Source organism: Pantherophis guttatus, chromosome 1 (assembly GCF_059756535.1).
Source record: "Pantherophis guttatus breed Tessera chromosome 1, ASM5975653v1, whole genome shotgun sequence".
In the NCBI taxonomy this organism is placed as follows: Eukaryota; Metazoa; Chordata; class Lepidosauria; order Squamata; family Colubridae; genus Pantherophis; species Pantherophis guttatus.
Window position 1 is genome coordinate 199,908,344 of NC_142063.1, and position 12,775 is coordinate 199,921,118.

Consider the following 12,775-nt stretch of genomic DNA (forward strand, 5'->3'; position numbering starts at 1 on the left):
AACTGTGAAATGACTTTGATTTACTATAAAAGCACCTAACAGAGAATGGACAGATATAGTACCAAATTTGGTTGGAAAGAAGCCAGGAGTGATCAGTCTTCATCCCATATCATAAGAAGTATACCTCAATAGTTGTTGGCAAAATATTTCAGAGAAGCCAATTATAGATTAATAGGCAGATCAACAGACACGTGGAGATAAACCATATTTTCACACCATTCAAAACAGACAATAAAAAGCTACAGATGCAGAAAAACCAGAAGACATTCTCTTCAGCAGCCAACACCCAGATAAGTGAGGATTAACACCAGACAAACAATCAAACAGAAAACAATACTCCAATCAAGGGACTACCCAGGAAAACACACATCCTCACCAAAACTGACAGGGCAAGCTATCGTGTACAGACAGGGAACAAATTTCACACTCACTAGCACTGAAGATGTTACCTAGTTGGATAATGAAAAGTCTGCAAGCAAATAAACTCAGAGCACCAAGGACTCCACAATATATTTATGGTTGATGGACTGCACTGCCCACCTGATTTCACCAGCAAAGTACACATTAGCATTATGTTTCAACTCATTTTGCCAGCAGCTATGCTGGCATCTTCAAAGACCGAATTTCAATTTCTTCAGAATAGACTAATTTGAAATCTACTCAAATGAAGAACCAATCAGGAATCAGCTTTCTTGAACTCTTGTACTATGGGCCAATCAGAAGTCATCTTGCCAGGTTATAATACTACAATTCAGTGAGTTCCTGTTCTCTCAGTTCACAGTATTCTTAATAAAGATCTTTATATCATATATAATTTGAAAGTGCCTTCTTTCTCTCCAAGTTTTATTTCCTTACTTTTTCAATGGAGAGGCCATCAAATTAACTATTGTCTTCTTTATTCTCTCTCCTCCCTTGTTCTTGTTTAAGCTGCCATTGCCTTCATTCCTAGAATTAATAACCTCTTTTCTTCTCTATTATACTGGTCAGAGCCTCTATTATTAAGCCCAAGGGGAAAAAATCTGTTTACCACTTTCCTATCTTTGCCTTTAAGTAGCATTCAGGCTAACATTCCATTCCATTTTCTTAACCTTTTTTTTTACTTTCTAATTCAGCTGAGCAGTAGATACAGTATGGCATACTGGAGGCCAGTTTCAATATCATGGCAAAGAATTAGCAAGTTAAGAGCAGTCAGATAGGCACCTGGCTATTCCTAGGTTTCTCCTTATAGCCAAAGGGATAGAGATAATGGAGGAAGGATGAGCCATGGTGGCGCAGTGGTTAGAATGCAGTACTGCAATCTACTTCTGCTGCCTGCCGGCTGACTGCAATTTGGCAATTCAAATCTCACGAGACTCAAGGTTGACTCAACCTTCCATCCTTCCGAGGTGGGTAAAATGAGGACCCAAATTATTGGGGGCAATATGCTGACTCTTTACAAACTGCTTAGAGAGGGCCGTAAAGCACTGTAAAGCGGTATATAAGTCTAAGTGCTATTGCTATTGCTATCAGGAAAGTTTGCTGAACAAAGTTTGAAAGCCAAACCAGGAGGTTTTAGTTTGGTGGAAGAATAGCAAACAGTGCTATATAAATAGTAATTTACTGCAAATTGCTATCAGGCGCTTCCAATATGATCACATGCCGAAAAAGTGGGAATGGAAAGCGAAGGACGCTCCACTTACACATATATCATCTGAAAACAATCTAAGCATATAAAGGGACCCTAAGAAAATAAAAATTGATAGTATGCTGCTGCAGCTTAGCACTTTCTTGGGAAATGTGCCAATCTGCCCCCAAAATAACAAAACAAAACTGAGGGATCTTAGGAAACTACAAAACAATATGTTTGGCGAACTGGTCTTAGGGCAGCCATTCTCTAAGAATGCCTACAGCCTTTTCTCAAAATATATCCACCAACCCAAAAGGTTGGCGAATCATCCTATTTCCTGTTCCTATAACTCCAACACATTTCTACTCATAAGTATATTCTGTCATATTTCCAAGTTAATTTGCATTTTTATTATCCACTTTTTTATTATCTACAGTATGTACTAATTAAATGCTTACATTTTACTATGCATTTTTTCCCAAGCACATTTTGCTAAAGATATATTTTTCTCAAGATACACAGTACACAAAAATGCACATGCGCGCACACACAATATATATGTATATACATACAAACAATTTTTGAACTCGGAAAAAATGAGAGAAAAGAGATTTGAATCAAGAAAAATATCAGAACGTTTGGGAACTGAAGATGTAAAACAAATCCTTTTAATTTATTTCTTTAATTCCATCCGATTTATTTATAGAAAGAAAATAAACCATTTGGCCTCAGAATAAACCAATTTGATTTCCAAACAATACATTTCAAACATAATAAAGCTACATACTCAGTCATTTTTCTTCCCTTCTTGCGCTGTTTACATGCTATAATTCAGATTATGCTGTTCCTATTAACTCTAGCAACAAATTATGTAGTTTAATGCCCCTCTGAACCAATGGATTTCAAGGTTTGCTACTTCATGAATACATTTCTCTCATTCATGATGTGCATCATACTTTATCCTTGAAGACACCTGCCTCAATATAGATAAAAATATTTTTTCATAGAAAAAGACAGCCCTTAAAAGATCCATGTTCTCTGAGGCACTTCACCCAAATTGGAACCGATTGGTGAAAGTTATTTTTTCTCACTTATTTGGTTCTGCCAGAGGGGACGAGAGGGGAGGAAGGACCTGTAGCTTAGGGATGGAAAAATGCATTGCAGAAAAGCAACATACACAAGACATTTGCATGGAAAAGAATTTTAGGCAAAAGCTCGACATGAACCCCCAAGATGTTTGAGGGGACTAGGAATTTTAGTTCAGCAACATCTGGAGGACCACAAGTTCCCTACCACTTGGAGTAACTCTTGTCAGGCAGAGTAGATAGTCCCCTTTGCCAGTTGCATCCCTTTCTGGATCGGGACTCGTCACGCACGGTCACGCACGGTTGCTCACGCCCTTGTCACCTCACGCCTGGACTATTGCAATGCTCTCTACATGGGGCTCCCCTTGAGGAGCACCCGTAGGCTCCAACTGGTCCAGAATGCGGCCGCGCGGGTGGTGACAGGAGCGACGTGGCGCTCCCTTGTGACCCCCCTCTTGCGCGAGCTGCACTGGCTCCCAGTGGTCTTCCGGGTGTGCTTCAAGGTTTTGGTTACCACCTTTAGAGCGCTCCATGGCTCAGGACCAGGGTATTTACGAGACCGCCTTCTGCCACCAGTAGCCTCTCACCGACCAGTTCGCTCCCATAGAGAGGGGCTCCTCAGGGTGCCGTCGGCCAAACAATGCCAACTGGAGACCCCCAGAGGGAGAGCCTTCTCTGTGGGGGCACCTGCCATCTGGAACGAGCTCCCCCCGGAGATACGGAGGATCCAAGACTTACGCATCTTCTGCCGTGCCCTAAAAACGTTTTTATTTCAACAGGCTGGTCTGGCCTAACTCTCCCTTTTAAATTGGGTTGTAAATGTTTTTAGATAAATTGGATGTCTTAAGTTTGTTTTTTGAGCCCAAATTATTTAATCTATTTTTAATAGTTTTTAACTTTTGTATGTTCTTTGTATTTTTATCTTGGCTGTTCACTGCTCTGAGTCCTCCGGGAGTAGGGCGGTATACAAATATGATAAAATAAATAAATAAATAAATAATAGATAACCCTCTTGGTAAAACTTGATTTAGACTTGCCTGCAACTATGCCTAGGCATCAATGCATACCTATGTTGTGAATAAGTTGATGGGTAAGCATAAGTTGTAGATGGCGGCAGATGGGCCGATACAGATACCTCCCAAATCTCAATTATGCATTGTGTGGAGATGCGCATCCTGCAAGCTGATTGGTGGATCTGATTTTTTGTTGGGAAGAGGGTGGAAGGTAAAGCACATTTCAACAAGGTTAACATTAGCAGAAGTATAAAGGCAACAGCTATGCAACTCTCTTCGAACAACAGATGCATACATTCCCTGATGTGCCATGACGCATAAGTCTAACCCAAGCTTAAGCAATTATAGCGCTATTTTTGTTATTGTAGCAATTGCCAGAATGAAAGAGAAACCTTGCTTTGAGTTGTTTAGGGATTTATATGTTATCCACTAAATCCTGAATTGTTAACTGACAGCCAATCCAATACTACAATCAGAAGTATATGTATATGCATGTAAGCGTATAATCCACCATTATAGTTTTTACAGCTGAAATCTTCGTAACATAGAATAATATATTACAGCATTATAGAAATCTAATCATAGATATCACAATGGCTGTGATATAATTATATATATATATATATTTAAGGAGATTCAGGGAGATATAATTGTACAACAATTATATTCTCAATTACCAGACTTTAGGCTAGCTCATTAATAAATCTATCTTTTCAAGCTTCAGTTTCAGTCTATTGATCCAATACATTCAAGCATTAGACAAAAACAGGCATGGCCTTTCCTGGTTCAGATGTAGAAGTGAAGTAGACTTGGATTTATCAGCGTACAATTGACACAATACCTAAAAACTACCCTGTACCCTACTCCCAAAGGCCTCTTACAAATCAGAAGCAGGCAGCCATTTTGCGAATAGACCCTGAAATTGTTTTGGGGAAAAAAAAATCATTTTTAGACAGAAGCAAAGACGTAATTCGGATGCACTGGAGTCATGGGAGGAGTCAGAGTTGAAACCTGCTTTTCAGTCTTTTAAATACAACCAGAAATGCCATTAAATGTTAGTGAGAAAGGTGAGGGATCTCGATAGTGATAGGAGCTTGAGGAATCTCCTGAAGAGCTTTGTGATGGACTGGAGAAGGTAAACCTCATCTGCCATCCTGTCTCAAAGGAATATAAACTGTACTTGTGGCTGATAACCCTGGCTGTGGAAAATAACACATAAGAGGTTTCACTCATGGAATGGGAAAATGGAAATAGACATAGAAGCTGGCAATGATATAAGGTAAAGTTGGAGTAAGGGAAAGGGAAAAATTAAAATATATGGCTAGCAAGCAAATAAGGAATTAAGGAATCTTGGAGTGCTTCAGGTATGTAAATTCCAGGGGTGTTCAAAAATAGCACACACACAAAAAAGAAATAAGCAGAGGGATTACTGAGGAACTGAAGGCACCAGAACAGAGGCCCAAATGTTGCTAGCCATATGAGGTTGTTGGCTAAATTTAACTGAAGGTCATGATTAGCTCTTTGGGGGAATTTAATAACAACTTCACATTTAGATAAGCCACACTGTCATTTTGGCACAAATTGTATTATTGCCAGTAGAGAGATAGTTAATCTCTGAACAATATAGTACATTATAAAGTGAATAATCATAGAACAATCATAAAGTAATTTACTGCAAAATCCACCTCCCGTCATAGCAGATAGAGGAGGGAGAGAGAACTGTAGCTCAATTTATATAACTTAATTGACTTACACTTGCTTAATTATCACACTTTATAAATCAACCGTTGAGAGAAACTAGTAGTATTCTAGCCATGTTAAATATAAAGGAAAAAAAATGCAAGAAAGAGCTTGTATGCTGTATTTTGTTTGATAAATCTTGAAAAGTCATGAGAAAGTTAGAAGCTGGATTCCTAACCAGCATTAGGAACACAACAGTGACACCCAATTTTGTGACACCCCACAATATCTCTATGCATGGTGTGTGGAACAGTCCACTAGTCAATTAACAGTGTAAACCATAAAAGAAAAAAAACAAACAAAGAGCAATCCAAATATGAAGCAAGAAATAATCTTTGCAACAATTTAATCACCTGTTAAATCAATGAGGGATTTCAAGACTTTATGAACTCAAGAGTACCAAAAACTTTTTCACCATATATCTGAAGGAAAACATGTAACAAACAAAATTAAGTTTCCTTTCAGATGGAATTCCATAATGAGGTTGTTGGCTATGCCGTTACACAAATATAATAATCTGACAGTGATCGGTTCAATTGACTAAAAAAATATGGTGAACACAGTGTTCCTTAAATTCATTTTACATTCTAATATTAAAAAAAGTTAAATGTGGGCTGATTTTTTGCTTCTATTAGGTGGATACAATGCTAGTTAAACAAGCATTATTTATATTAGAATCTTATGGGAAACTTTGTAAAATATTTCGCTGAATTTACATAACAAATATGTATCAGTAGTTTCAAATCAAGGCTACCCTTTAAAAATCCAAACTGGAATTTAAAGTACTAACTAATATTAATATAATACTCAATATTCTGCAGAATATATAGTGGGGCACATATTCTCAGATTTGGTACAGAAACCTGCTATTCTTCATATATACCAAGGTACAAAAGCAATCTATAGCATGGCATATTGACTCTAGTGGTTAAGGCATCAGGCTGGAAAGCAGGATGAGTTGAAGTCCAGCCAGCTGGGTGACCTTGGGCTAGTCACTCTTTTAGCCCAACCCACCTCACAGGATTGCTGTCATGTGGAAGAAGATATGTCAGACTGCTCCCCACCTTGATTATTTGTGAAAATAATAAAGGCAGGATACAAACAAACAAACAAACAAACAATCACAGAACCCTTGACCTCTTCCAAATCCTAATATCTGGACTACAATTGGAGCTATCCTGCCCTACTTTTCCTGGGCTGATCATATAACCTTCTGGAAGAGTAGCCACCAAATTTTTGTTCCTTTACCTCATGAAGTGTGTGTATGAAATATTTGTATAAAATATACAAATGTATGCATGCTGAAATTAACATCAATATATTACTCTTCTAAGATCAAAGAGTACTCATTACAGTATTTTGAAAGAGTTTTTTCCGAATAAATGATTTTTTGACCCAAGGGAAAAATTAAATAGATTACTGAGGAAAATGCCAAACTAGAAACAATTAGAGAGTTTATTCCAGTTCTAACCAAACCTAGCTTTACTGAATTTCCATATAAGTTGTTAATTCCATCATTCTTCTACGAGGTTTATCATAATTCATGCAACCCTATATCCATGCTTCATGTTCTCCTGTAATATCAAAGGAAATTGGCACATTGCAACAACAGAGACCTGATCCATTCTTTCTTCAAAATCGGAAGAAGTTATTGACTGGTGTTCTTTAATTACTAAATAAAAAAATATAGGGATGGTCTGGATAGAAGACAATTCATTCCAGCTGTATATTTATTTAATCAACATCCCATGAAGTCTGCACTGAAAAATTTTCCTCCTGGAAATGTTGAATAGTTTAGTATCCATATTAGTAGAAGACAGAACAACCTTCCAGCCCAAGAGAAAGAATGCTTCTCTTAAGTCTGTGGGTCTTATTATTACAGCACTCAGGGTGAGTGCTTCCTCAGCAATAAACAATAAATAAACAGCTAATCAAGTGTGTGTGTGTGTGTGGATGGGGTGGGGGAATCACCCAGGTTTGGCTGATGTTACAGAAATATATAGAAAAGTGGCCAAGTTTTGTCCTCATGAACTCTGAAATCCTTTTAACTATTTAACTTGCTGTCTTTTATTCTCCATTCATTCTCTTCTTTTGAATTGCATAGCCAGTCAACAGCTGATCTAAAGCAGTAAATAAAGCTAAACTAAAAGCAAATCAAGTCACACATTCTCAGAAATAACAAAAGTGGAATCTTCAAACTGATTTAACTGTAACATTCAGTTCGTTTTTTTTTTAAAGCAGAAAAGTGCATTAAACTTGGTTCTAAAAAAATATTGTTTGGTGCCATTCATTGTTAAAGTTTCCATTAATTTTACTTCAGCCTTAGAAAAAGAACAGAACTCTCAACCAAACAGCAAGTGGAAATCTCAGGAACTAATTATTCTCCATAGTCAATTATCGAGAGACAAACTTCCAGAAGCTAAATATGAGAATGTCTTTAATCATTTCCTCAAAGTGATTTCCAAACTCTCCTGCTTATCCAAACCTCATTATTTACAACAGAGTATTATAATAATAATGATAAAAAAACCTGCCAACAAGAACAATAAGCTTTTTAAAAAGCCTATTGAATGAGACAACAAGGCCAAATGAAGGACATCTATCTATAAGCTGTGGTGCCCTAAGAACCAAATATCATTTATCGGGCCTCACACTTGTATAACATTTCCAAGGAAAAGTGAGGGAGAAATGACTTTGTAAAAAAGGGAGGCAAAGGAAGTCTTTCTTTTCCATGAGACCCCCACTGATCCCCCTGATCTCTTTCAGATATTCCTGCAATGTATGGAATCTTCAGTCACTAAGGCAGAAACTTGTCCACCCCAAGGATAAAACACACAGACACAAACTGAGCAATGGGGTATATGCAGTACAATGTAGTGAGAATGTGCAGATCTGTACATTGGTGAAACAAAACTACCACTCCATAAACGCATGGTGCAGCATAGGAGAATAAACCCATCAGGACAAGATTCAGCAGTCCATCTGCATTTAAAAGACAAAGGTCACTCTTTTGAAGACAGCAAAGTCCACAGCTTGGACAGAGAGGACTGCTGGTTTGAAAGAGGAGCCATCTATGTAAAAATTGAACAGCCCTCCCTCAAATGGGGTGGGGTGTAGCTAACGAAAAGCTAGCATCAGTGGTGAAATGCTACCGGTTTGCACTGGTTCGGGTGAACCAGTAGCTTTAAAAAAAGCTAGCGGTAGCTTAAAAAAAAGCTACCGGTTCCTTAGAACCGGTCTTTCCAACGATCAGCTGTGCCATGTGATTTAAAATTGCTAGAAAGCAGGAAATCCTGCTTTCTAGTGAATCTAAATCATGCAGCACAGCTGTCCTCCCCCCGCACTGTTCTACTTACCTTCCCAAGACTCCTTTTTCCGTGCAAAGCGCATGTTTGGCACGTATTGTGCCTGTGCGTGCACACAGCATGTGTTTGGTGCGCACTGCACATGCAGCGCATGTTTGGCATGCACTGCCTATGCACGTGCATGCACCATGCATTTGGCACGCACTGCGTATGCGCGGCCAGCGAACTGGTGGCAAACTGGTTCAGATTTCACCACTGGCTAGTATGCTCTAATGTCTATGTTATATCTTGTTCCAGGCCACCACAAAAAAAAATTACAGTATTAAAGGTGGCAAAATGTAAGAGAAGAGCAGGCAGAGTTGGGAGACAGAGTTAAATGAGTTGTCAGCCTAGAATTGTTATGTTCCCACAAACAGTCTAAGTCCAATCCCTCTTGAATTCTGTTTACTGTGTTGCCTGAAGCGCAATCATGTGACTGTGGGTGAGATGGGGAGAGACTATCAGAACTTCGATACCTCCTTTTTTCCAGATAGGTCGTAGTTTTGAATGGTCATTAATGGACCAGTCGTAAGTTGAGGACATGCCTATATCCCATACATATTAAGAAAACTTAAAATTTGCTTTCCAATTTTCAAAGCAAAAAATCATATGTTTTAAGGAACTGGTCAGTTCCTTAAAAATATAGCTTCATAGTGATACAAAAGATATCTATGAACAAATAAAATGTTTTTTTAACTAAATAAAACTGCTGAGAACAGGCTTGGGAACACAAAAGTTTATACAACACATATTTAGAAAGAAAACTGCTAAGACCCATATTATGTAGTTCTTGACACATTTTTTTTAAAAAAATATATCACTAGATAATACCAACAGATCCCAAACTGTATCCATATAATTTCTAGCTGCAGTCACGTTAAATTTAAAAACAAATATTAATAAATCTTTTCAGTTTTAAGGGAAAAAATCTGAACTGCCATACCTTTGCTATTTCTTCCTGAGCGGCTACTAAATTCAAGTAAGATATATTGACTAGGTCAGGGCCATGAACAATTGTAAGCATTCGATTTTCCAGTCGTCCTCCTGCATTTCCTACATCCAGGTGTTCGCGTAGTTTTGGATCCTGGAAGTAAAAAGACAGAAAAATATTAAAGTTTACTTTCTGAAATTCAATTTCAAAATAAAGCTAAGGGTTTTAAGCAGGTACATTTTTTTTTTTTTTAAATTTGATTTATATGCCGCCCTTCTCCGGAGACTCAGGGCGGCTTACAATGCGTTAAGCAGTAGCCTTCATACTTTTGTATATTTATACAAAGTCAGCTTATTGCCCCCACAAACTGGGTCCTCATTTAACCTACCTTAGAAAGGATGGAAGGCTGAGTCAACCTTGAGCCTTGGAGAGATTCGAACCAGCAGTAAATTGCAGGCAGCTGTGTTAATAACAGGGTGCTTTAAACCACTGTAGTACCAAGGCTCTTGGTTTCAAGATGAAACCATCCCGTATGGGATGCTCTCATTCTTTTTCTATATAGTCAGAATACCTGTATTCCAAGCTATATCCTGAGCACATATATTTCCTAACTGTGGGATTCAGTAAGCAGTATAGCTTGCAAAGGGTCTTTAGGTTAGAGATTCTAGGTTGTATAAAACAGTGTGAACATGCTTGTGGTAAAATTGGGCTCTGTTGCACTTGTGCCAAAACTGATCCTGACTGACCCTCACCACTAACAAGAAATGGTCTTCATTTTGGTTCAGTGGTTTTCTCTGTCTTCATCATATGAAAACCTCAGTTACCAAAAGCCATGATGAGTCCATTATTCATGATTACAACATGACAGATGGTATCTTGGAATGTTAAGAGGAGAAATAAAATGAACTGAAATGAAGAAAAGAATACTGCATATTTGTGAAACCAAGACAGAGAAGAAGGGTTGTAAGAACTTTGAATAAAGGTGGCCTGATCTGGTAAAACGCACTTCTTCACGAGAACACGTGTAGTGGTGAAAGTTTAGATTTAATTATGGATGAAAAGGGTCTCATGTCAGAAAGTTTGAACTAATGGTATCTAGATTGTTGTAGAAGATACGTTTGGAAATAGTTTATTGTTGGTGATGGCTGCATGTTACACTCCAGTGAATGTTAAGTATGAAGAATTTGCAGTGAGATTTGCTGCAGAAAATTGTGCAGTATTCTGGCTGCACATGATTTAGAAGAAAAAATTATTCTGTTATTCTGTTAATAGACCTGGATGAATGCACGGTGGGAATGAGAGAAGTGAATAAACAACAAAAATCAAAACCTGGACCATTTAGAAAATGGTCCCATTATTAAACTGCTTTCACTAATGAAAGATTTTCTTAAAATGCAATCACAGCCTGCTTTCTTGCAACTTAAATCCATTATTCCCTGTCCTATAATTTAGTATTAAGTCTTTACCTACTGTAATACCAAAAGTTATTCCTTTTCCAAGCACAATTTCCTGAGAATCTATGAAGCAAGATATTTTTTTAAGAAAAAAGGGAAGAGATTACAAGACTTCCAGCAATTGAATTAGTTCTTATGCACATTCCATAAAACCCCAAAACTACTGCCCTTATATTTGTTTTTACTGCCTTTTTGTGAACCAGCAGTCTCTTCACTGACAACAAAGAAGCTCCTGGTGGTTGTTTATAAAACCATTTTCTGATTATTTATCACTCTGGGAATTTATCGTTGTATCTCAAATGACAGAGAACAGGTCTTAGCTTTCTTTTGTGTAACTTCATTTGAAGTGGAGGAAGGGGCCCATCCTAATCCTCCTACAGTTTATTTCCCCATTAGAAATGTATAGCATCTTCTAGAAGCACCCAGACATCACTGAAAAAAAAAGTATTAATATTTATAATGGGCTCTGATTATCGGATAATAAAGTGGAATTATAAAGTATACTTCTATTGATGCAAATTAAAATTGGATTTATACCTTCTGCAGCCTTATTACATTGTTGGGTAATTGTTGTAAGCAATCACCTTTCCAATATCTTTCACACTGCTATTATCAAGCTAATTACCCACCCACCCATATTATACCAGCACATTTGACTTCTGTTTTCCAAATGCAGTTATTTTATGCTAATTTTCAATCAATTATTTTCAATCCATGCCTCTAATCTACTATGGTAATGAATATTAGAGACATAAACAATATTTGATTACCACATCCAATTTTATGTCATTTGCAAATCTGAATTACCAGAGCTAGGTTTGACGTTTCTATGTCCCCTCTCCAGTTTGATGAGGAATTGTTGAAGAATTCTCTTTTGAATGTGATTTGAGCTAGCTGGGTGTCTTCTACCTTTTTATGCACCACAACCTATATTTTAGAAGCTTCCAAATCAGAAAAATCACATGGTATTTGCTCCTCTTTTTAAAGATGGGGAAACATAAGGCTGGGGAAACCAGGAGATTCAGGCAGTTCAAATGAATATAAAGATTTATTGCAAGCTTAAGCTCTCTACAAAAATCTGAACTACTAAGGGTCAAGGGAAATGAGCAGGAATAAGAAGGCATTCAAAGTGGGCTGATCTTAGATCTCTTTTGGGTGTGCAGGGACTCGTGACTTATGATGTGTTTGACTCCTCCCTCAGGCTCAGCATGGTCATCTCCTACATTGTCCTCTAGCATTCGATCTTTTCTGTATTTCCCCTTAGGTAATTTACAGCATCTTCAAGCATCACCCAGACTTTCCTGAGAGCTCATAATGAGCTCTGATTAGCAGATAATAAAGTGGAATGATAAAGTATACTTCTCAAACATTTCTCCAATTTTAATTTATAAAGTTCATCTAGCCTATAACTGAATTGCTTCAAATTAGTCTTGCCTTGGAGGTTGTATGGTTGTATGGTGGAAACCATACAGCCTTAGCGGTAGGCTCATCATCATTATGGAGCTCCCTTTCATGGGAAGTTTATTTAGTATCCCCAATGTACAGTTTTAAAACTGGTTACCTGTATTTGCTTTCATCTGATTAATTTGTGTCGCCCCTTTA

The 12,775-nt window shown here is 37.7% G+C and overlaps 1 protein-coding gene across 1 annotated transcript in view; it reads right to left on the minus strand.

Annotated features, from left to right (window-relative positions):
- The window catches only part of PLCB1 (phospholipase C beta 1), a 498,146-nt gene that overhangs the window by 190,557 nt on the left and 294,814 nt on the right, over positions 1-12,775 (minus strand). Inside the window, exon 4 of the mRNA XM_034432348.3 lies at positions 9,732-9,872. Coding sequence (XP_034288239.1) covers positions 9,732-9,872 — 141 coding nt within the window. The remainder of the gene's footprint in view (positions 1-9,731; positions 9,873-12,775) is intronic.